Source organism: Macaca thibetana, chromosome 9 (genome assembly GCF_024542745.1).
Source record: "Macaca thibetana thibetana isolate TM-01 chromosome 9, ASM2454274v1, whole genome shotgun sequence".
Lineage (NCBI taxonomy): Eukaryota > Metazoa > Chordata > Mammalia > Primates > Cercopithecidae > Macaca > Macaca thibetana.
Window position 1 is genome coordinate 120,028,017 of NC_065586.1, and position 25,231 is coordinate 120,053,247.

Below are 25,231 nucleotides of genomic sequence, written 5' to 3' on the forward strand. Positions count from 1 at the left end.
CCCCCACACATACCCACACATTCACACAATCACATACACACACCCCACACCCACACACAAACATCCCCACACATACACACTGACATACATACAAACCCCACCACACACACACCCCACACATGCCCACATTCACACAATCCATACACACACCCCACAGCCACACACAAACACATACACACAAACATCCCCACACACACACTGACATACATACAACCACACAAACACACAATCACACACAAACACCTCCACACACACACACACAAACACCCCCACATTCACACACACAATCGCAAACATACACATCCCACACTCACACACAATCACAAATACCTCACACACACAGTCACTCACAAACATGCCCCCCACACACAGTCACACACACAAACACCCTACACACACACAACCCCCCACACACACCCTACACACACACAACCCCCCACACATACCCTCCACACACAAAAACACAATTACACACAATCATACATAAACACCCACCCCCAACACACACAAACACCCCACACATGCCCACACACAAATACTCCCCATACACATTCACATGCACACCCCACCCCCACATGCAAACAATTACTCACAAGAACACACAAACACTTCCACACTGACACAAACACAATCACAAACATACACACACTTCACACTCACATGCAATCACAAACACCAGACACAATCACACACACACAAACACTCCCCCCCCACACACAAAAACATACACCCCACAACCACACAAAAGCACACAACACGTAAACACACACCTTCACACACAAAAAACACTCCACACACCCACACATACAAACACCCCACAAACACCCACACACAATCACACACACAAACACCCCCACACACCCACATACAAACACAATCACAAACACCCACACACGAACACACCAATATATACTCTCACACTCACAGTGTTTAACTTCTTTTCTTCCCCTCCTCCCCCTTCCCTATTCCTGGTCTGATAGTTTTATTTGAGAAGACAGGAAAAGCCTGAAAAACCAGCTCGCCTCAAAAGTACATATTTTTAAAAATTGAATGCAGTATATTAATTATTGATTATGAATTTGATTTATGAATGAGAAATGACTTTGAAACTTATTTTTTCAGCAGTGGAGCCATTCAAAAGGGATACGAGCAAACGTTCTTGTATCCTGACTCCTGAGTCGATCCCACGCAACTCAAGTTGTCAACGGTGATGCAGAAGAGGAGCTGTGGAAACCCACAGAAATGCGGGAGCGTGACGGGGCGAAGAACAAGGACGGGAGTGGAGGGGGGAGGGGGAGGAAGGGAGGGAGGGGGGAGGGGGAGGGGGAGGGAGGGGGGAGGAGGAAGGGGAGGGGGAGGGAGGGGGAGAGGGAGGGGGGAGGGAGGGAGGGGCGGGGGGGAGGGGGAGGGAGAGGGAGGGAGGGAGGGGGGGGAGGGAGGGAGGGAAGGGCGGGGAGGGAGGCGTGGAGAGGGGAGGGGATGGAGGGGCGGGGTGGGAGGGGAGAGGATGGAGGAGGGGAGAAGGTGGAAGGGAGGGATCGGGCGGGGATGGGGAGAAGGAAGGAGCAGGGAGAGGAGACAGGTGGACTGGCGAAGAGGGAATGAAGAGGAGAGGCGGGGCAGGAATGGAGCGACGGAGGGACTGAGAGGGCGGGACGATTCCCCGCCGCTCTGAACGCCCCGCCTGGCGGTGCTGCGCGCAGTGCTGGGAGCGCTCCCGCAGGAGGCTCCCGGGCGGGTCGACGTCCGCTTCCAGAGCCGAGGCCGCTTCTTTCCGGGCGGCCACGTTGCGGGCTGAGTGGTTCCTCGCTGTCTCCTTTGGAATGGGTGGGCAGGTCTTTGTGCGCTACTTTTAAGTGCTGTAATGAGCGCCCTCTCGTTCCCAGCCCTGGAAGCTGCGGTAGCTCCGGGGAGCGGATGGAGTATCGTGCGCTCCCATTCCCCACCCCATCCCACGTCTGGTCGCACCGAAGCCACAGCAGTGATCACAGGGACCCTCGGCCGCCAGGCCCGGGCGGGTGACGGGGACGCTCCGTCGTCCGTTGCGCCCCGCGGGTGGCTGCTCTGCACCTGGTGGACGCCTTCCCTGAAGTTCTTGATCCCTTGAATGCACTCAGGGCCAAGCGGATTTTCCTCCACGTGTGGGGATGGGAAATAGCTGCTGGCAGCCGGACAGGAGCTCTGTCTCCCTGCGATTTGCAGGGCTCGGGCTTGTGCAGCAGACATTGCGGGCGAACCCAGCCATGGGTGGCTGCAGGGAGGGCTGCTCGCGTGCAGACTCCGCAGGCGGGAGGCCATGGCTCCCCCAGTTCCTGCTCAGCCTGCGTCCTCACCCACCAGGCCGGCCAGGGTGACTGGGACTGAAGGGGCTTTCTGGAATGCAAAACTTTCAGCGCTGAAATCCCAAAAGTGCTGGGTAGACCAAGGCAAGTTGGACACCCAAAGGCCAACCCAGCTTCTGGGGGTAGGGCAGTCACCCCTGCTGTATTCACCCCACAGGGCATAGACTCCTGGGGGAATAATCACCTTCAGTTTCTCCCTTTCCTGGAGACTCTAGAGATTTTATTTGTCTTCTTCACTCTGTGTGTGGCTGTATCTGGATTCAGCATACAGTACAATCAATCTGCTTTTGATTCTTATAAGCCCAGCATTGCTTATGAATTCCTGATTTGGGAGCAGCTCCAGTGTAGCTGTGGGTACCAGCCCCATCCAGCTCCTTCAGGTGCGAGATCGCTGCAGAGAGTGCAGGACAGGGAGGCCCTGGTCCCTTTTTTCTGGCTTTGTGGTAGGCTCTGAACTGTGCTGCTTTTGAGGGCACCACAACCTGTCATCTTGTTGGTTTCCTTTTGGTTTGGGCACCGGGTGAAGCTGACCTGCTTAGTTCATGAGCCCACATTTCCCGCTGGAGCTCTGCTACTGAGTATCCTCCCTCCACCCCTGGGAGGAGGGCTGCCCCTTGCCATCTGGGTCTGCCTTAATCAGGAAGAGAAGTTACTGTTGATGAAGGAAGAAAAAACAAGGTATATTTTTCTGAATCTTTTGCTTATTCCTAGACCAGCGTTCCTTGAAGTTAAGATCCAGGAGCTGCCACCTCATCCCCCACCCCACCTTTACATTTTGTTTTATTTACATTTACATTTTGTTTTATTTGTGACTTAGCCCCAGAGAATGTGGTCACCTAAATAGGGACCCAATTATAGGGTTTTGTGGAGCTGGAAGGAGCCCATCAGTTAATTTTTTTACATGCCATCCTGCTGGGATGGTACAGGGTGAACTCTGACCTGCCTGTCTTCTGGCTAACTAGATGGTTCATGTGTCTTCTCCTCCCTCTAATGGACCTAATGGATCGATGCTTTTTTCTTCACCTTTTCTGTACCATGAGACTTTCAGTGTCCTCCCACTGTGGGCGTGGTATTCTGCCCCCTGGACCTCATGTGACTTGCTTTGGCCAATGGGCTGTTAGCAAACATGACTCAGAGTGGGGTTGGGTGGGGGAACACTTGCACTTTTCCCTCACTCTTGCTCCTTCTCCTTTGCCAAGACAGTCCAGGTGGTGAGTCTTAGGGAGCAGAGCCAAGTTTCCCAGTTATCCCAGCTGTGCTCATCCTAGAACAGCCAACCTGCAACTGACCAGTAGACATGTGGGTGAGCCCAGCCAAGACCAGAAGAACTGCCCAGCAGAGCCCTGCCTAAGTCACTGATCCACAGAGTTGTGTGTCAGTATTTACAGTGTGACATGGATAATAGGGTGTCATTGAGGTTGTATGGTTGATACAATGATGGATTCACTCTAGCTCCACACAGCTGCCAGAAGGAGCTCTCCGTTTCTGTGATGTCCCAGGATCCAGCATTATTCTATGTGCAGTTCAAAGCAGAAGGTGACAAGGGAAGGAGCCTGGTGTCAGGCAGACCAGAGTGTGGACCTGCAGTCTGCCACTTACAAGCAGCTTGACTCTGGGCAAGTTAGTTAACTCCTCTCGTATTCAGTTGTCTCATTCTAAAATGGAGATACTCCTGATATCACTAATCCTAATGCTATGGTTCGGATATTTGACCCCTCCAAATCTCATGGTGAAACATGATCCCTGATGTTGAAGATGTGGCCTAGCAAGAGGCGTCTGGGTCATGGGGGCCAATCCCTCATGAAGTGCTTGGTGCAGTTCTTAAGGTAATGAGTGAGATCTCCGTCTATCAGTTCCCACAAGAGCTGGCTGTTAAAAAGAAATGGACACTTCCTACCCCTCTTTCTTGCTCTCTCTTCCTCTCCTTCTATGTGATCTCTGCACACGCCAGTGTCCCTTCCTCTTCTGCCATGAGTGGAAGCAGCCTAAAGCCCTCACCAGAAGCAGATGCTGGTGCCATGCTTCTTGTACAGCCTGCAGAACTGTGCACCAAATAAGGCTCCTTTTAAAAAATAAAATAAAATTATCCAGCTTCAGGTATCCTTTGTAGCAATACAAATGGACTGAGTCATTTAATAATTCTAATAGGCACAATTTATTGGGCAATTATGTGACTGAAATCATGTTAAGAATTTCATGTATAATAGCTGATTAGACTTTCACCACAGCCCTGTAATAAATATCTGTTTTACAGATGAGGAAGCTGAGGTACACTGAGACTAATTGACTGGGCCAAGGGGACAGAGCATATGCTGCATTAAGTTTTGTTTTATGTGTGTTTTTCTTTCAGCAGCATATAGATTTTCCATATAATATGATCTCAACTAAAGCAAAATATATAGAAATAAGACTGGAAAAAATATGACAATATGTAAATAGCAGTTGCCTCTGAGTACTGAACTTTGAATTTTTTTATTTTTATATTAACTCAAAAATTCTTATAATTATCTTTACTTTTACATTTTTATATGTTTATATAAAGATAATTATGACTATCTTTTATAAAAGATATTATTTTATATTATCTTTATAATTAGAGTCAACATTTTAAAAAAATTCCTCTTCACACAGTATTTGACTGTGTTCCTAAATCTTGTGGTTAATGACAATATCTGGCTTTAGAGTTACCTCCTTCATATTTTTTATTTTAATCAATGTCAGACCTTTGGTTCAACATCCTGGAAGAACAGTTATTGCAGCACTTTCTCCTAAAAGTATATTAAAATGCTGATAGAATATGTATTAGTTAGGGTAGGGTGGGTTGGGGTAACAAAGAGACCCCAAAATATATAATGGTTCAAACACAATAGAAAGGGGATTCTGTTTCTTGGGGAGCTTGCGGAGGACCAGTCTTCTTAAAGAGAACAACAAGAATGCTGATGGTATACCAAAAAGCATTTGTCTGAAGGCATTGGAGAGCTGTGGAGGCAACCAGGCCTAAGAGGCCAAGATTCCTGAAAGGGAAAAACCATGGAAAGATGAGCCATATTTTGAAGCTGCTCTTCCCTCATGCACTTGGGAATGCTGGGCAGAAGGCCAGGCCTGGGCTACTAGAGAGGGCAAGAAAACTAGCAAAGATGTGGGAAGCTTACAGCTCTGGAAAGGAAAAATTAAATTCTTAGGGGTGGGGGATCCAGAATCCCATAAGATGGAGCAAATAACTGAGTCAAACTCTCAGTCAGTTTTTAACTCAAGATATTGGGAAATTTCTGGAGCTACACAAAATGGAAACTAGGTAGGCAAATACAGAGCCCCTGAAAAGCTAAGTGAAGTTTTCAATAATCTCACTGTGCTGAGGACACTAGGACTAAAATTTAGAACTTATGGGGCAAGGGCCATGATGAACACCCCAGCCACTCAACAGGAAACCCTAAAACCATGCTCTAAGAATAAACATGATCCAGGAGTAGGTAGAGGTTCAATCCTGCTACTGAGTCCTGAGTTAACTCAGTCCCTGGTTGAATTAAGCTGACTAACCCACAGTATATGGTATGGTTTGGCTGTGTCTCCACTCAAATCTCATCTTGAATTGTAGCTCCCACAATTCCCACATATCATGGGAGGGACCTGATGGGAGGTAACTGAATCATGGGGACAGGTCTTTCCCATGCTGTTCTTGTGATAATGAATAAGTCTCATGAGATCTGATGGTTTTATAAATGGGACCCCTGCATAAGCTCTTTTTTTGCCTGCCTCCATGTAAGATGTGACTTTTCTCCTCATTTGCCTTCTGCCACGATTGTGAGGCCTCCCCAGCCATGTGGAATTGTGAGTCAATTAAACCTCTTTCCTTTATAAATTACTCAGTCTTGGGTATGTCTTTATTAGCAGAGGAAGAACAGACGAATACAGTAGATCTACCTATCAGAGGAAAGGATGAACAATGTCCAGCATTCAATAAAAAATGTAGGCATACCAAGAGACAAGACCAAATGGTCAAGTGTTAGGGGGGATATTTAGATAAGGGATATCAACCCACAGGTGATTCAGATATTGTACTTAGCTGATAAGGGCTTAAGTGAACTATTATTAATATGGCAAAGACAATATAGAAAAAGATAAAGAAAATAGAATTTCATCAGACAACTGAAAAGCTATGAAAGGAACTAAATGAAAATTTTAAGAACTAAAAATTGCAAAAACTAAACTTAAGAATTCAGTAGGTGGATTTATTATTAATGTAATCTGTTATTATTAATAATCTATTATGAATAGATTAGAAACAGCAAAAAAGAAGATTAGTGAAATAGGAAATACAGCAACATAAAAAATTAAGATTGAAACACAGAAGAAAAGAAGTTAGAAAATTCAAAAGAGAACATAAAGGACATAGACAGCAAGTGTGAAGGCCTAACATAAGTATAATTGCAGCCTCAGATACAGAGGAAAGAGATAATGGGATAAGGAAATATTTGAAGAATTAATAGCTGACAATTTTCCAAAACTGAGGAAATGTAAAATCTCTACATACTCTAAGCAAGGTAAATATAAAATAAATTTTACTTTAGTATAGCTGAACTGCTGAAAAACAAAGATTAAAAAGGAAATTGTGAACACAGCAGGAGAGGAACGATAGATTACCTTCAATGGAGCAACAGTAAGACTAAAGATTGGCTTTTCAGAAATGATATGTTTAAAGAGCTGGAAGATAGTACAATTAACCTGAAATTCTATATTCAGTGAGAGTGTAACAGCTCAATAGGTTATTCTTGCCCACTGCCCACCCAGATAGAGCCAATGTATCAAGATGGGGAATTGCAATAGAGAAAGAGTTCAATACATGTAGAGCCAGCTAAACAGGGGACTGTAGTTTTATTACTATTCAAAGTAGCCTCTCTAAAAATCGGAGGCTAAGGTTTTGTAAAGATAGGTGAGCAGGGGCATAGGGAATGAGTGCTGCCGATGAGTTAGTGATGCAATCATAGGGGTGTGGAAAATGGTCCTCATGTGCTGAGTTCACTCCTGGGTGGGAGCCACAGAGGAGTTGCTGATCCAGTTGGAGTCATCCAGTCATCAGAAATGCAAAAGCCTGAAAAGGCATCTTAAAAGGGCAATCTTAGGGTCTACAATAGTGATGCTCTTTACAAGAGTCATTGGAGAAGTTGCAAATCTTGTGACCTCCAGAATAATGGCTGGTAATCATTTAACTATGCCTACATCTTAGCAGAATTCAGGTCCCTCTCATCTTCCTAACCTGGTTGCCTTTCATTCGTTTTGCAAAGATGGCTTAGTTTTGGGAAGAGTTATTATGTTTTAGTCTCCCAAAGTTAGTCTGGCCCATGCTCAGGAATCGCCAAGGGCAGTTTGGAGGTTAAAAGCAAGATGGAATTGATTAGATCTTTCGCTATCATAATTTTCTCACTGTTATAATTTTTGCAAAGTCAGTTTCCAAAACAGCCTTCAAAAATGAAGGGAAAATATTACTTAAAGACACCAAAACAGAAAAACCCAGTCTAAAATAAATGCCAATGGAAATTCTTCAGACAAAGGAAAAAGAACCCAAATTTAAAAACTGAAATGCATGAAGAAATTGAAAGCTACAAAAAGAGTATATATGTAAATATAAATAAATATTAACCATACAAAATATCAAAAATGATGTCTAGTGGGATTTAAAATATATATTGACAAGAATAAAGGAAAAGAATGGGAGCAATAAAGTATTCTAAGGTCTTAACATTGTATAAAGGAAATAAAAGTCCTAAATTATATTAGACAATAATAAATCAAGGATACATGTTGCAATATTTACAGTAATTACTAACATACAAATAAAAGAATGTTTAAGTACTAAGTTTATATAGGGAAAATAGAATAATAAAACTATTCATCCAAAAGAAAGTAAAAAAAAAACCCAAAGACATGGAAAAGCAACATAAAATGGGTATAACATAAAAAGTAAAATGGTAACTATAAATTCTAATATATTAATAATTATGTCAAATATAAATTGACTAAATACTTCAAGTAAGACCAAAATAATCAGATCTGATTTTATTAACTCAATTATATGCTGGTTACAGGAGACCCACCTCAAGAGCAAAAGAGGATGAAAGTAAAAGTTGAAAAAAGCTGTGCCAGATAAACACTAAACAAAAGAAAACTGGTATCAGTATTCTAATATCAGAAAAGTAGACTTGAAGGTAAGAAGCATTGCTAGACATAAAGCAGATGCTTTGCAATGATAAAAGGATCAATCCACTCATAAAGCAAAAACAGAACTGAAAAAAAGAGACAAGTTCACAATAATGTTTAGAGGCACAAGCACACTCCTCTCAATGTATGATAGAAATGCAAATAGAAAATCAGTAATAGCACAATTAGCCTGACCTTATTAACACTGTATCCTACAATGACAGAATACGCTTTCTTTTTAAGTGCACACATAACATTTAATAAAATGAATCATATGCTGGGTCATAAAACAATTCTCAACAGATTTCAAGGGATTTGAATCACTCTGACCACCGTGAAATTAATCCTCTGACCACTGTGAAATTAATCTAGAAATTAATAACAAAAAGTTAATTAGGAAATCTCCTTTTCTGCTATGCTAGCAATCTCTGACTCCAAATATATGTCAATGTCTTTTTAATTCATAGGAAAGCTTGAAGGAAGGAAAAGAGACACTTCTTGAACAGAAATAAAATAGAAACTACAGCCAGCAGGAAATAGAAACTACAGCCAGCAGGCAATCCATGAACCAATACACCAGGAGGAGCTCAGGGAAGCATCAAATGTGAACACATGTTCTAAGGGCTCACAGCTGGGTTTTGATGCCGGTTAGGAGAAAGGGAATATGGCTTTGACCTACATGAGGCAGAGGTGAACTAAGAACTCTGAGCAGAGTTGAGACCCTGGAAGACTGCCCCCTTCTTATAAGAGTAACTAGAAAAACTCAAGCAAAGCCTCCAGAACCAAGCTTGGCTGTACACTGAAAAAGCAAGGGGGAAAAATATCCCACTGGAAGTGGAAACTTCAAATTCATTCTACCCCAATCAGATGTAAAGTTTTAATTTATACTTCCCACAAAGTAAGGAAATCCCAAGCCAAAGATATATATATATATGATATAATTATATGTAAAATATAATTAATTAAAATTATAAAATATATATTTACAAAATATAATTATGTGTAAATATATATGTTTATAAAATATGAGTATATTATATTTATTTATTTATATAAAATATTAATTTCAGAAGAATGATCCCTTGGCTCCAAAACTAAAGCAAAGATAAATCCTTTCTAAAGATATCTTCAATGCCAGGCCACATGAGACTCCCATGGGGGAAAACAATGGCAACACCAGCTGGAGAAAATTTCCAATAATTTTTTAAACTCACAAACTACACAAGGAAACAATTCATAATAAGGGAAGTCAGCAGATACAATCAACGTGATAATTAGATCCCCCAGGCACTTGTGATAACAGAGTAGCCCAAATCAAATTATATACCAAATATATTTTAAATGATTAAATACATAAAGAAGGAATAAAAATCATGTTGAAAGAATAAGATTATATTTAAAAAATAATAACAGTCTGACCTGAACATGAACCAAATTGTAGTTCTCAGACTGAAAATGACCCCCAAAAGTCATTTAAAAACTTAATAGTTTAAATAGCAGAATTGATGGTTTAGATAAGTAGGAAGATTTGGTGAACTGGGAGATAAATGTAAGATACTTTCACAGAATACAATGCAGATATGAAGAGGTATCAAATCTGAAAAAGAGCCGAACTGAATGAAATTGAAACATGAAAAACCATACAAAAGATCAACAAAACCATAAGTTGGTTCTTTTGAAAAAGATAGACAGGCTACTAGCTAAACTAATGAAAAGAGAGAAGATCCAAATAAACACAATTAGAAATGACAAAGTGGACGTTATCACTGACCTCACAGAGATGCCAAAAACCATCAGAGATTATTATGAACATCCCTATGCATGCAAACTAGAAAACCTAGAAGAAATGAATAAATTCCTGAAAACATGCAACTTCCCAAGACTGAACCAGGAAGAAATTCAAACTCTGAACTGACCAATTTCAACGAGTTCTGAAATTGAATGAGTAATAAATATCCTGCCAACCAGAAAAGCCCAGGACTAGATGGATTCACAGGCTAATTCTACCAGACATATGAAGAGGAGCTGGTATCATTCCTGCTGAAACTATTCCAAAAAATGAGGGAGAGGGATTCCCTCCTAACTCATTCTGTGAGACCAGCATCATTCTAGTGTTGGCAAAGACACAACAACAACAAAACAAACAACAACAAAACAAACAACAACAAAAAAGACTTCAGGCCAATATCCTTGATGAATGTAGATGCAAAAATCCTCAACAAAACACTAGCAAACCAAACCCAAACCATATCCAACAGCACATCAAAAAGCTAATCCATCACAGTCAAGTAGGCTTTCCGTGGGATGCAAAGTTGGGTCAACATACACAGTCAATAAATGTGATTCATCACATAAACTGAACTAAAAACAAAAACCACATGATAATCTCAGTAAATGCAGAAAAGCCTTTTGATAAAATTCAGCATCCCTTTCTGTTAAACACCTTCAACAAAGTAGGCATTGAAGGAACATATTTCAAAATAATAAGAGTCATTTTTGACAAACCCACAGCCAACATTACACTGAATGGGCAAAAGCAGGAAGCAGCATCCATGGAGGGAGTCAAAACTGTCTGTTGGCAGACAATATGATTTTATACCTAGAAAACCCCAGCCTCTGCCCAAAAGCTCCTAGATCTGATAAACAACTTTAGCCAAGTTCCCAGATACAAAACCAATGTACAAAAATCAGGAGTATTTCTGTAAATCAATATCATCGAAGTTGAGTGCCAAATCAAGAACACAATCTCATTCACAATAGCCACAAAAGGAATGAAATACCTAGGAATACAGCTAACCAGGTAGATGAAAGATCTCTACAACCAGAATTATAAAACACTACTGAAAGAAATCAAAGATGACACAAACAAATGCAAAAACATTCCATGTCCATAGATAGGAAGAATCAATATTGTTAAAATGGCCATATTGCCCCAAATAATTTACAGATTTAATGCTATTGCTATCAAACTACCAATGACATTCTTCACAGACTTAGTAAAAATTATTCTAAAATTTATATGGAATGAAAGAAAGAGCCCAAATAGAAAACACAATCCTAAGCAAAAAGAACAAAGCTGGAAAAATCACATTACCCTACTTCAAACTATACTACAAGTCTACAGTAACCACAACAGCATGGTACTGGTACAAAAATAGACACATAGACTTATGGAACACAATAGAGAGCCCAGAAATAAAACCTCAGAGCTACAGCCATCTGATCTTGGACAAAATCAACAACAACAACAAAAAAGCAAGGGGGAAAGGACTCCTTGTTCCACAAATGGTGCTGGGATAACTGGCTATCCATATGTAGAAGATTGAAACTGGACCCCTTTTTACACCATATACAAAAATCAACTCAAGATTAAAAATGTAAATGTAAAATCTAAAACTATAAAAAGCCTTGAAGAAAACCTAGGAAATACCGTTCTAGAGATAGGCCCTGACAAAGACTTTATGACAAAAATGCCAACAGTGATTGCAACAAAAATTAAAATGGATAAATAGGACCTAATTAAACTAAAGAGCTTCTGCACAACAAAAGAAACTGTAAAACCGAGTAAATAGACAATCCACAGAATGGGAGAAAATATTTGCAAACTGTGCATCTGACAAAGTTCTAATATCCAGACTCTATATGGAACTTAAAATAACTAACAAGCAAAAAACAAGCAACTGGATTAAAAAGTTGCCAAAGGACATGAATAGACACTTTTCAAAAGAAGACATATATGCAGTCAACAAGCATATGAAAAAATATTCAGCATCACTAATCATTAGAGAAATGCAAATCAAAACCACAATGAGATGACCATCTCAAAACAGTCAGAATGGCTATTACTAAAAAGTCAAAAAATAACATATGCTCGTGAGGCTGTAGAGAAAAGGGAACACTTATACACTGCTAGCAGGAATGCAAATTAGTTCAACCACTGTAGAAAGCAGTTTGGTGATTTCTCAAAGAACTTAAAACAGAACTACCATTCAACCCAGCAATCCCATTGTGGGGTTTATACTCAAAGGAATATAAATCACTCTACTATAAAGACATGTTTACACACGCAAACATGTGTTCATTGCAGCACTATTCACAATAGCAAAGACATGAAATCAACCTAAATGCCCATCAACTGTAGACTGAAAAAAGAAAATGTGGTACATATACACCATGGAATACTACACAGCCATTAAAAAGAACAAGATCATGTTCTTTGCAGGGACATGGATAGAGGTGGAAGCAATTATCCTAGGCACATTAATGCAGGAACAAAAAACCAAACATCGTGTGTTCTCACTTGTAAGTGGAAGCTAAACATTGAGTATACATAGACACAAAGAAGTGAACAATAGCCGGGCGTGGTGGCTCACACCTGTAATCCCAGCACTTTAGGCGGCCGAGGCGGGCAGATCACAAGGTCAGGAGATCGAGACCATCCTGGCTAACATGGTGAAACCCCGTCTCTACTAAAAATACAAAAAATTAGCCAGGCGTGGTGGCGGGCACCTGTAGTCACAGCTACTGGGGAGGCTGAGGCAGGAGAACGGCGTGAACCTGGGAGGCAGAGCTTGCAGTGAGCCGAGACTGCACCACTGCACTCCAGCCTGAGTGACAGAGCAAGACTCCATCTCCAAAAAAAAAGAAATGAACAATAGATACTGGGGTCCGACTTGAGGAGGAGGAATGGGAGAAGGGTGAGAACCATAAAACTATCAGGTACGATGCCTATTACCTGGGTGATGAAATAATATGTATGCCATATGAAATAATATGTACACTTTGGGAGGCCGAGGCAGGCAGATCACGAGGTCAGGAGATCGAGACCATCCTGGCTAACACAGTGAAACTCCGTTTCTACTAAAAAATACAAAAAAATTAGCTGGGCATGGTGGCGAGTGCCTGTAGTCCCAGCTACTTGGGAGGCTGAGGCAGGAGAATGGCATGAACCTGGGAGGCAGAGCTTGCAGTGAGCTGAGATCGTGCCACTGCACTCCAGCCTGGGCATCACAGTGAGACCCATCTCAAAAAAAAAAAAAAAAGAAAGAAAAGAAAATCTGAAAAGGATTAAGAGGAATTAAGATTAAGAGAAAATCTGAAAAGATTAAGATTATGAGAGATAATGAATAAGGAGGACCAACCTAGAATCCAGTAGTTCTTTTTTGTTGTTGTTTTATTTTATTTGTAATTGACACACAATAATTGTAGCTATTTATGAGGTACGGTGTCATGTTTTAATGCACGTATGCATTGTGTAATGATAAAATCATGGTATTAAGCATATCCATCACCTCAAGCATTTATCATTTCTTTGTGATAAGAACCTTCAAAATCCTTTCTAATTATTTTGAAATATATGATACAATATGAGGGGTCTTCAATAAGTTCATGGAAAGTGCATATTATGAAAAAAACTATGCATGGATTGCAAAAATTTTTGCACAGATGTAAACACATACTAACTTATTATAATATGCTTGAGCAGGATCTAGTTTGAGGAACAAAGAAGGGTAAGACATGGGCTTAAAAACAGCCTGTATTAGGCTGTTCTCACATCGCTATAAAAAAAAAACCTGAGACTGGGTAATTTATAAAGTAAAGAAATTTAATTGGCTCCCAGTTCTGCAGGCTGTACGAGAAGCATAGCACTAGAGTCTGCTTCTGGGAGGCCTCTGGAAGCTTCTAATTATGGCAGAAGGTAAAGTGGAGACTCGCATGTCACATGGCAAAAGCAGTAGCAAGAGAGAGGGAGGTGGTAAGTGCTACACTTAAACAATCAGGTCTTTTGAGGACTCACGTACCTGCTGTTCATGAGAACAGCACCAAGGGGATGGTGCTAAACCATTCTTGAGAAACATCTCCATGTTCCAATCATCTCCCAACAGGCCCCACCTCCAACACTGAGGATTACAATTCAACATGAGATTTGGGTAGGGACCCAGATCGAAACCACATCAGAGCCCCTGTCAGAGTAACATGAATTCTGCTAAAATTGAAGCAAGAACAAACACGAAATTTATGGTGAAGCTTGGATGGACAAATGATGAAATCATTGATGCTTTACAAAAAGCTTATTAGAACAATGTGCCAGTGAAATCAGCAGTTTACACATGGATAACTCGAAGGGATGAGAACATGCAGAAGTCTGGCCAACAGCAGCAGATCATCCACATCAATTTTTGAGGAAAAAGTTAAGCTTCTTTGTGCCCTCATTGAAGAGGACTGACAATTAACAGAAGAAAAAACAGGCAAGACCATAGACTTCTCAGTTGGTTCAGCATACACAATTCTGACTGTAAAATTGTAATTGAACAAATGTTCCACTCAATGCATGCCAAGCCCATTGTGTCCATGGCCCCCTGTGCAGTAACAGACCCATTACACTGAGACAGTAGGGGTTGCAGCAGAGAAAGAATTAATTTATTGCAGGGTGCTGAGCAAGGAAATGGGAAGAGACCCTCAAATTCCTCTCCCTAAAGAGTTCTGGGATTGGGTTTTTAAGTGGATTATGGAAGATGAGGAGCTGGAGAATTAGGGGTGTTGATTGGCTGGGGTAAGGGGGATGACATCAAGATGTGGAAACTCATGCTTTGGTAAGTTAGCTTCTTATGGGGTCCTTCAGACCAGCTGGCATCAGTGGGGTCCTTCAGACCGGCGGAGTCAATAGTTCATAAATATGCAGGACCTGAAAGAATATCTCAAAGGGAAAACTTAACATTTTATATTCTTTAAGTTGTTATCTATAGAGCAGTTAAGGAGAACTGTAATCTTCTAACAGGGTCTACATGATTCCAGGACAATAGGCACCAAACACCTGTGAGGAAGCAGGTCAGAGAATAAGCTGACTTCATGATTAATGCTGAACGTGCTGCAAGCTTGGTTTATTTTTATTTCTCCCTCTCCCTTCTTCCCTGATTAATTTTCATTGTCTTTTATTTTGGGAGACAGCATCTCATTCTGTTGCCCAAGCTGGAGTGCAGTGGTATTAACAGCTCACTGTAGCCTCGACCTCCTGAGCTCAAGCAATTCTCCTGCCTCAGCTTCCTGAGTAGCTGGGACCACAGGCACGCACCAACACACCTGATTAATCGTTTCTATTTTTTATAGAGACAGGGTCTCACCACGCTGCCCAGGCTGGTCTCAAACTCCTGGGGGGCTCAAGCGATTCTCCCAAAGTGCTGGGATTATGGGCATGAGCCACTGTGCCCAGTCCCTGATTAATTTTATAAATGAGATAAGGGCAGTTTTACCCAAGTTAACTTCAGGGAAGAGCAGAACTTTCAATGGAAATTTTAAACAAGTAGAATCAATATCCTGAGGCAGTTCTTCAAAGAATTATAACAGAAGATGAAGCACAGCTTTACTAGTGTTATCCTGAAGACCAGGCACAATCAAAGCAATGGCTACAAAGGAGTCAAAGCAAAACAGACTAATCAAGGGTAAAGGTCATAGTCACATGTTTGGGGATGCTCAAGGCATTTGGTTTGTTGACTTTCTGGAGGACTAAAGAATGATAACATTTGCTTATTATGAAAGTGTTCTCAAAAAGTTAGCCAAAGCTTTAACAGAAAATCTCCCAGGTAATCTTCACCAGAATCCTTCACCACAAGAATGTTCCTGCTCATTCCTCTTGTCAGATAAGGGCTTTTATGAGAGTTTCAATGAGAAATCATTAGGCATGCATCTTACAGTCCTGATTTGGCTTCTTCTGCCTTCTTTTTGTTTCTTTATCTTAAAATAATAATTTTACAGAATCTTTTTGTTTCTTTTTGTTTCTTAATCTTAAAAAATATTAATTTTTATTTCATTTTTTTTTCTGAGACAGAGTCTCACACTGTCACTCGGGCTGGAGTGCAGTGGCATGATCTCAGCTCACTGCAACCTTTGCCTACTAGGTTCAAGCAATTCTCGTGCCTCAACCTCCCAAGTAGCTGGGATTACAGGTGTACACCATTATGCCCAGCTAATTTTTGTATTTTTGGTAGAGATGAGCTTTCACCATGTTGGCCAGGCTGGTCCCCAACTCCTGACCTCAAGTGATCTGCCCACCTTGGCCTCCCACAGTGCTGGGATTACAGACATGAGCCACTGCACCCATCCTTAATCTTAAAAAATCTTTAAATGGCACCCATTTTCCTTTAGTTAATAACATAAAAAAGACTACATTGACATAGTTAAATTCCCAGGACCCTCAGTTCTTTAAGAACGGACTAAATGGCTAGTATCATCCTGTATTAGTCCATTCTCACACTGCTATTTATTAGAAAAGAGGTTTAATTGGCTCATGATTCTGCAGGCTGTGCAGGAACCACTGCAGTATCTGCTTCTGGGAAGGCCTTGGGAAGCTTTTACTCATGGCAGAAGGCAAAGTAAGAGTAGGTGTGTTACATGGCAAGAGCAGGAGGGACAGTGTGGGTGGGCAGGAGGTGCTATACACTTTTAAACAGTCAGACCTCACAAGAACTCACTGTCATGAGGACAGCATCTAGTGCTGTCCTCAGGGATAGTGCTAAACATTCATGAGAAATGGGCCCCTGTGACCCAATCACCTCCCACCAGGCCCCACCCTCAACACTAGAGATTACAGTTGAACATGAAATTTGGGTGGGGACACAAATCCAAACCATATCACATCTCTTAGAAAAATGTCTTGAAGTTGAGAGCCGACTGGGAGCAACCGAGCGGGCCGCCGCTGCCGCCATGAACCCCGAATATGACTACCTGTTTAAGCTGCTTTTGATTGGTGACTCAGGCGTGGGCAAGTCATGCCTGCTTCTGCGGTTTGCTGATGACACGTACACAGAGAGCTACATCAGCACCATCGGGGTGGACTTCAAGATCCGAACCATCGAGCTGGATGGCAAAACTACCAAACTTCAGATCTGGGATACAGCGGGCCAGGAACGGTTCCGGACCATCACTTCCAGCTACTGCCGGGGGGCTCATGGCATCATCGTGGTGTATGACGTCACTGACCAGGAGTCCTATGCCAACGTGAAGCAGTGGCTGCAGAAGATTGACCGCTACGCCAGTGAGAATGTTAATAAGCTCCTGGTGGGCAACAAGAGCGACCTCACCACCAAGAAGGTGGTGGACAACACCACAGCCAAGGAGTTTGCGGACTCTCTGGGCATCCCCTTCTTGGAGACAAGTGCCAAGAACGCCACCAATGTTGAGCAGGCGTTCATGACCATGGCTGCCGAGATCAAAAAGCGATGGGGCCTGGAGCAGCCTCCGGGGGCGAGCGGCCCAATCTCAAGATCGACAGCACCCCTGTAAAGCCGGCTGGCGGTGGCTGTTGCTAGGAGGGGCACATGGAGTGGGACAGGATGGGGCACCTTCTCCAGATGATGTCCCTGGGGGGGGCAGGAGGTGCCTCCCTCTCCCTCTCCTGGGGCATTTGAGTCTGTGGCTTTGGGGTGTCCTGGGCTCCCCATCTCCCTCTGGCCCATCTGCCTGCTGCCCTGAGCCCCAGTTCTGTCAGAGTCCCTAAGGGAGGACACTCAGGACCTGTGGTCAGGCAGGGCAGGGGCCTGCTCTGCTGCTGCCTCTAGGTGACTTTCCAAGATGCCCCCCTACACACCTTTCTTTGGAACCAGGGCTCTTCTGTCGGTCTCCCTTCCACCCCCATGTATGCTGCACTGGGTTTCTCTCCTTCCCCTTCTTCCTGCTCTCCTTCTGCCCAAGAGCTGAGGTCTCCCTGGCCTCTACTGCCCTGGCTGCAGTCAGTGCCCAGGGCCAGGAGAGTGGCCAGGGGATCCAGGACCTGGGATCCAGGGCCCTGGGCTGGACCTCAGGACAGGCATGGAGGCCACAGGGGCCCAGCAGCCCACCCTTTCCTCTCCCCACTGCCTCCTTTCCCCTCCCCACACTCCCAGCTCGAGCCGTCCAGCTGCGGTGGGGTCTGAGTATATCTAGGACGGGTGGGTGGGTAGCCGTACTGGGCTTGTGTCTTGAGCCTGGAGGGAGTCTGCTCCTGCCGCCCTCTGCCCTTCCAGAGACAGACCCATGCGCTGCCTGCCCAGTGTGCCCCTTTGTCCCCACGTCAGGCAGAGGCGGAAGGCCCACTGTGCCAGAGGCTGGGCACCAGCCTTAACCCTCTGCTAGCACCTCCTCCCCTTCCCCGAGGCAGCACATCTGGCTCACTCTCCCCTGGGTCTCTGGAGCCCACCAGGGAAGGCCCTCATCCCCTGCCGCTACTTCTCTGGGGAATATGGGTTCCATCTGGGGTTGGGGGCCTCTCTGCTTATCCACTCTGCACCCAGGATCCTAGTCCCCTGCCCTCTGGCACAGCTGCTTCTTGCAGGAAAGCAAGTCTTTGGTCTCCCTGAGCAGCCATGTCCCTCGTGCTGTCTCTTGCCTGTCCCACCTGTGCCCTGCCCTCCAGCTTGTATTTAAGTCCCTGGGCTGCCCCTTGGGGTGCCCCCCCGCTCCCAGGTTCCCCTCTGGTGTCATGTCAGGCATTTTGCAAGGAAAAGCCACTTGGTGAAAGATGGAAAAGGACAAAAAAAATTAATAAATTTCCATTGGCCCTTGGGTGAGCTGAGGGTTTTTGCAAGGAAAAAAAAGAAAAAAAAAAAGAAAAATGTCTTGAAGTTAATGGAGCTTATGTTGAGAGATCAAGTTTATGCTTTAAATTTTTATCTTTTAATTCCATTTTTACCTAACTTTTTGAAGTCCCCTTGTATTGTTAACTATAGTCACCCTACTGTGCAATAGAACACCATAACTTATTTCTTCTATCTAACTGTAATTTTGTACCCATTGACCAATCTCTTCTCATCCCCTCCTTCCACTAAGCTTCTCCACCCTCTGGTAACTTTTATTCTACTCTGTACTTCTATGAGATCAGCTTTTTCAGATTCCCCAAATGAGCAAGATCATGTGGTATTTATGTTTCTGAGCTTGGCTTATTTCACTTAACATAATGTCCTACAGGTTCATCCGTCTTGCAGAAAATAACAAGACTCGATTCTTTTTATGGCTGAATATAATTCCATTGTGTATATGTACCTCATTTTCTTTATCCATTCATTCACTAAGGGACACTTAGGTCACCTCCATATCTTCACTATTGTGAATAGTGTTGCAATCAACATGGGGGTGCAGGTGTCTCTGTGACATATTGGCTTCATTTCCTTTAGATAGATACAGTATACCCAGTAGTGAGATTGCTGGATCATATGGTAGTTCTATTTTTAATTTTTTGAGGAACCTCTATACTGTTTTCCATAACAGCTGTACTAGTTTACATTCCCAGCTGTATATAAGGTGATATGGTTTGGCTTTGTGTCCCCACCCAAATCTCATATTGAATTGTAATAATCCCCATGTTTCATGGGAGGGGCCCAGAGGAAGGTAATTGAATCATGAGAGTGGATTTTTCCCATGCTATTCTCATGATAGTGAGTAAGTCTCATGAGATCTGATGGTTGTATAAAAGGGCAGTTCCCCTGCACAAGCCCTCTTGCCTGTATGACTGCCACGTAAGACATGTCTTGCTTCCCTTTCACCTTTCACCATGATTGTGAGGCCCCCGCAGCCATGTGGAACTGTGAGTTAATTAAACCTCTTTCCTTTATAAATTACTCAGTCTGAGGTGTGTATTAGCCACGTGAGAACAGACTAATACATAAGGGTTCCCATTTCTTTACATCTTTGCCAGTATTTGATTTGTTTTTTGTCTTTTTGGTAATAATCATTCTACTTGGGGTGAGGTAATATCTCATTAAGGTTTTTATTTGCATTTCCCTCATGATTAGTGATGTTCAACATTTTTTTACATACATGTTGGCAATGTTTATGTATTCTTTAGATAAATATCTGTTCAGATCTTTTGCCCATTTTAAAATTCAATTATTTAGTTTTTTGTTATTGAGTTGTTTGAGTTCTTTATGTATTCTGGATATCAGCCCCTTGTCAGATGCATAGTTTGCAAACATTTTCTCCTATTCTATAGACTGTCTCTTCACTCTGTTGATTGTTTCCTTTGTTGTACAAATGCTTTTTAGTTTGCTATAATACCATTTGTCTATTTTTGCTTTTGTTGCCTATGCTTTTAAGCCCAGGCCTATGTCCTAAAACATTTCCCCTACGTTTTCTTCTAGTAGTTTTAGAGTTTCAGGTCTTACATTTAACTCTTCAATCCATTTTGAGTTGATTTTTTTTTTAATATGGTGAAAGAAAGTGGTAGAGTTTTATTCTTCTGAGTGTCGATATGTAGTTTTCTCAACCATTTACTAAAGAGGCTGTCCTTTCTCCCAGTGTGTGTTCTTGACATCTTTGTCAAAAAAATCAGTTGCATGCATTTATTTCTGGGTTCTCCATTCTCTCACATTGGTCTATGTGTCTTGTTTTTATGCTAATATCATGTTGTTTTGGTTACTATAGCTTTGTAGTATATCTTAAAGTTAGGTAGTTTAATGCCTCCAGCTTTGTTCTTTTTGCTTAAGATTGCTTTGGTTATTTGAGGTTTTTTATGGTTTGATACATATTTTAAGATTGTTTTTTCTATTTTTGTGAAGAATGTTAATTTTTTTGATAGGGATTGCATTGAAATTCTAGATCACTTTGTGTAGTATGAACATTTTAACAATATTAATTCCTCTAACCCACGAACATAAAATATCTTTCCATTTATTTGTGTCCTCTTCAGTTCATTTCATTGCTATTTTATAGTTTTCACTGTAGAGATATTTCACCACCACTTTGATTCAATTTATACTTGGTTTGTTGTTGTAGTAGTTGTTGTTGTTGTTTTTGAGAGTCTCACTCTTATCTCCCAGGCTGGAGGGGAGAGGTACTATCTCACCTCACTGCACCCTCTGCCTCCCGCATTCAAGCAATTCTCCTGCCTCAGCCCCCCAAGTAGCTGGGATTACAGGTGCACACCACCACGCCCAGCTAGTTTTTGTATTTTTAGTAGAGAAGGGTTTCATCATGTGGCCAGGCTGATCTTAAACTCCTGACATCAGGCAATCCTCCTGCCTCGGCCTCCCAAAGTGCTGGGATTATAGGCGTGAGCCACCATGCCTAGCCCAGGAATTGCTTTCTTGATTTCTTTTTCAGATGGTTTGCTGTTGATATATGGAAATAGTACTAATTTCTGTATGTTGATTTCGTATCATGCAACTTTACTGAATTTATTAATTCTAACAGTTTTTTGTTTTTGGTTTTGTTTTTGTTTTTTTGGTGGAGGCTTTAGATCATGTTATCAGCAGACAGGGAAAATTTGACTTCTTTTTTCCAATTTCTCTCTCTTACCTAATTGCCGCGGCAGGGACTTCCAGGACTATGTTGAATACAAGTGGTGAAAGCAGGCATCCTTGTCTTATTCCAGATTTTAGAGAAAAAACTTTCAACTTTTTCTTGTTCAGTATGATATTAGCTGTGGGTTTGTCATATATGTCCTTTATTGTGTTGAGATATGTTCCTTTCCTACCTAATTTGTTGATGGTTTTCATCATGAAGGGATGTTAACTTTAGTCAAATCCTTTTTTTTGACGTTGATTGAGATGATCATATGGCTTTTGTCCTTGCAGAGTCTCATAGAGTCCTCAGTGAAATGCAAGACAGTGCAAGGGCTTCCTGACAGCATCTATCCATCCAGGCCAATGCAGACTGCCCATCTCACAGCTGGATGGGGACACAGATCGAGTTCTGGCAACTGAAATGTGAGTGGACTTAAATGGGTAACTTCTCAGCTAAGGCAATGGTAGTTCCCTCTTCTGGTGCATGGGCTGAGAGGGCCACGTGTTCCAGGAGGCACAGCCACCAGTTGGTGAGGGGCTGTGATATGTGAATAAGCATGGGCTTGAGGGACTGGGGAAAGAGAGCGATTAAGGAGTGCAGGCCAGGCATGATGGCTCATGTCTGTAATCCCAGCACTTTGAGAGGCTGAGACCAGAGGATCACTTCAGGTCAGGAGTTCGAGACCAGCCTGACCAACATGGTGAAACCTCGTCTCTACTAAAAATACAAAAATTAGCCAGGTGTGGTGGCACACGCCTGTAATCCCAGCTACTTGGGAGGCTGAGGCAGGAGAATCACTTGAATCCGGAAGATGGAGGTTGCAGTGCGCGGAGATCAGCCATTTCACTCCAGCCTGGGTGACAGAGGGAGACTCCATCTCAAAAAAAAAAAAAAAAAGCAGTGAAAAAGAATGAAGACATTGGCGTGCAGGCGAGGCTCAGAGCACGAGGACCGAGCAGGGCAGCGGGTTCGTGAGCCGGGGGGAGGGGCCGGGGCTGCGGCGGAGGACGAGGCGGTGGCGGCGAGGGCCGGTACTGGACCGGGCGGGAAGAACGAGGTGGAGGCTGCAGCGGTGGCGACAGCGGTCCCCGCGGCGACGGTGCCCGCGACGGCGGCAGGGGTGGAAGCGGTGGTAGCAGTGGTGGTACCGGTGCCCGCGGGGGAGCCGCAGAAAGCAGGTGGCGGGGCGGGCGGCTGCGGCGGGGGCAGAGCCGCCTTGAACCCCGCTGCCGGGGGCCCCTGCACCCCGGGCCCGCGCACCCCGGGCCCCTGCACCCCGGACAACCAGACGACGGCGGCCTCGGGAACCCCCGCCCCCACCCCTCCCCCCATCCTGCTGGCCCGGAGTCAGGCGGACGAGCGCCGGTGCTGGCAATCCGAGTCCTGGGCACTGTCAAATGGTTCAGCGTCCGGAGTGGTTACGGATTCATCAACCGGAATGACACCAAGGAAGACGTCTTTGTTCACCAGACAGCTGTTAAAAGAAACAACCTCAGGAAGTTTCTGCGCAGGGCTGGAGATGGGGAGACTGTGGAATTTGATGTCGTGGAAGGAGAGAAGGGCGCAGAAGCCACTAATGTAACTGGGCCCTGGGTGGGGGTGTGTGGGCAGTCGTTATTCCCCCAACCGACGTAGGTTCCGCCGATTCATCCCCGGCCTCCCTCAGCTGCCCCACCACCCATGGTGGCAGAGATCCCCTCCGGGGACAGAACCTGGCAGCGAAGGGGAGTGGGCCGAAGACTCTGGGCAGTGGCTCAGATGACGGCGCCCCCCACCCTTCTTCTACCAACGGCGGTTTGTGCCAGGCCCCTGGCCCCCCAACCAGCTGCAGCCTATAGAGGGCACTGAGGGGGTAGAACCCAAAGAGACAGCCCCACTGGAGGGGCACTAACAGCAGGGAGATGAGCGGGGCGCCCCCGCCTAGATTCCTGCCCAGATATCTAAGGCCCTTCCGCCCAGGCCACCCCAGCAGCCTACCACAGAAGGTGCTGACAGTGAGACCAAGCCCAGCCAAGGAAATTATTTTTTTAAAAAATTTAATAAATAAATAATAAAAAAGAATGAAGACATTTTTGCGGCCAACAAACATATGAAAACAAAGCTCATTATCACTGGTCATGTGAGAAATGCAAATCAAAACCACAATGAGATACCATCTCATGCCAGTTAGAATGGCAATTATTAAAAAGTAAGGAAATGACAGACACTGGCGAGGCTGTGGAGAAATAGGAACGCTTTTACACTGTTGGTAGTAAATTAGTTCAACCATTGTGGAAGACAGTGTGGTAATTCCTCTAGAACCACAAGTACCATTTGACACAGTAATCCTATTACTGGGTATATACCCAAAGGATTATAAATCATTCTACTGTACAGACACATGCACACATATGCTTACCGCAGCATTGTTTACAATGGCAAAGACTTGGAACCAACCCAAATGTCCATCAATGATAGACTGGATAAAGAAAATGTGGCACATATATACCATGGAATACTATATGGCCATAAAAAAGGATGAGTTCATGTCCTTTGCAGGGATATGGATGAAGCTGGAAGCCATCATTCTCAGCAAACTTAACACAGGAACAGAAAACCAAACACAGCATGTTCTCACTCATAAGCGGGAGTTGAACGAGAACACATGGATGCAGAGAGGGGAACATCACACAGCAGGGCCTTTTGCAGGGTGGGGTCTAGGGGAGGGAGATCTTTAGTACAAATATCTAATGCAGGCGGAGCTGAAAACCTAAATGACAGTTTGATAGCTGCAGCAAACCACCATGGCACATGTATACCTATGTAACAAACCTTCATATTCTGTACATGTATCCCAGAACTTAAAGTAAAATTAAAAAAAAAAAAGTTAAGCCAAGGGTCACAGATTGGATATCTAAGTGTGTCTTTTAGGCAGAGCAGGGCATGTGGATTTATCTGTGTTATCTCAGCTTTTCATCGAGACTGCGGACACTCCTAAGCCTGCACAGTAGCAGCTTCTTCTCCAGACCCTCTGTCCCTCTGAACGCCAACCCCAGCCCTAGCCCAACCCAGCAAATCTCCTTCACTGCCAGACGGGCGAGAGCAAATGGAGAGGAGGAGAGAGAAAGCGAGTAAAGGAGAGGAGAGAGCAGAAAGGACTCAAAGGCAAAGTGGACAGGGAAAGGGAAGGTCAGGGCCAAGCAGGATGAGCACCTGGGTCCAAGATGGAAATCCCAGACCTCAGCATGTTGAACTAAGGCTGGGAAGGTGCTCAGATAACACAGGGAGGCCCTGGGAATAGGGCCAGGGGTGTCGGAGCCCAGCAGCCCCTGGACCTGTTCCATCCTGTTCCATCTAGGAACAGAATGGTTCGGGGAACAGGGAGAAGCAGAGCCTGCCTGCATAGGACTGCGAAGACACAGAGGCAAGGCTTAAGGAGAGAAGAGAGCAGAGAGGAGACGGGA

General features: G+C 43.7%; 3 protein-coding genes and 1 pseudogene across 3 annotated transcripts in view; all 4 read left to right on the forward strand.

Annotated features, from left to right (window-relative positions):
* Positions 1-25,231, forward strand: part of ABRAXAS2 (abraxas 2, BRISC complex subunit) — a 943,775-nt gene that overhangs the window by 69,611 nt on the left and 848,933 nt on the right. The window lies entirely within an intron of this gene.
* Positions 1-25,231, forward strand: part of LHPP (phospholysine phosphohistidine inorganic pyrophosphate phosphatase) — a 661,086-nt gene that overhangs the window by 5,787 nt on the left and 630,068 nt on the right. The gene's annotated exons all lie outside the window — the stretch shown is intronic.
* On the forward strand, positions 17,175-19,123 carry LOC126962579 (ras-related protein Rab-1B-like). The gene has a single exon (XM_050803796.1). It carries the CDS (start codon positions 17,238-17,240, stop codon positions 17,814-17,816), a length of 579 nt encoding a protein of 192 aa, XP_050659753.1. The 5' UTR covers positions 17,175-17,237; the 3' UTR covers positions 17,817-19,123.
* Positions 22,699-24,633, forward strand: LOC126962290 (Y-box-binding protein 2-like; annotated as a pseudogene).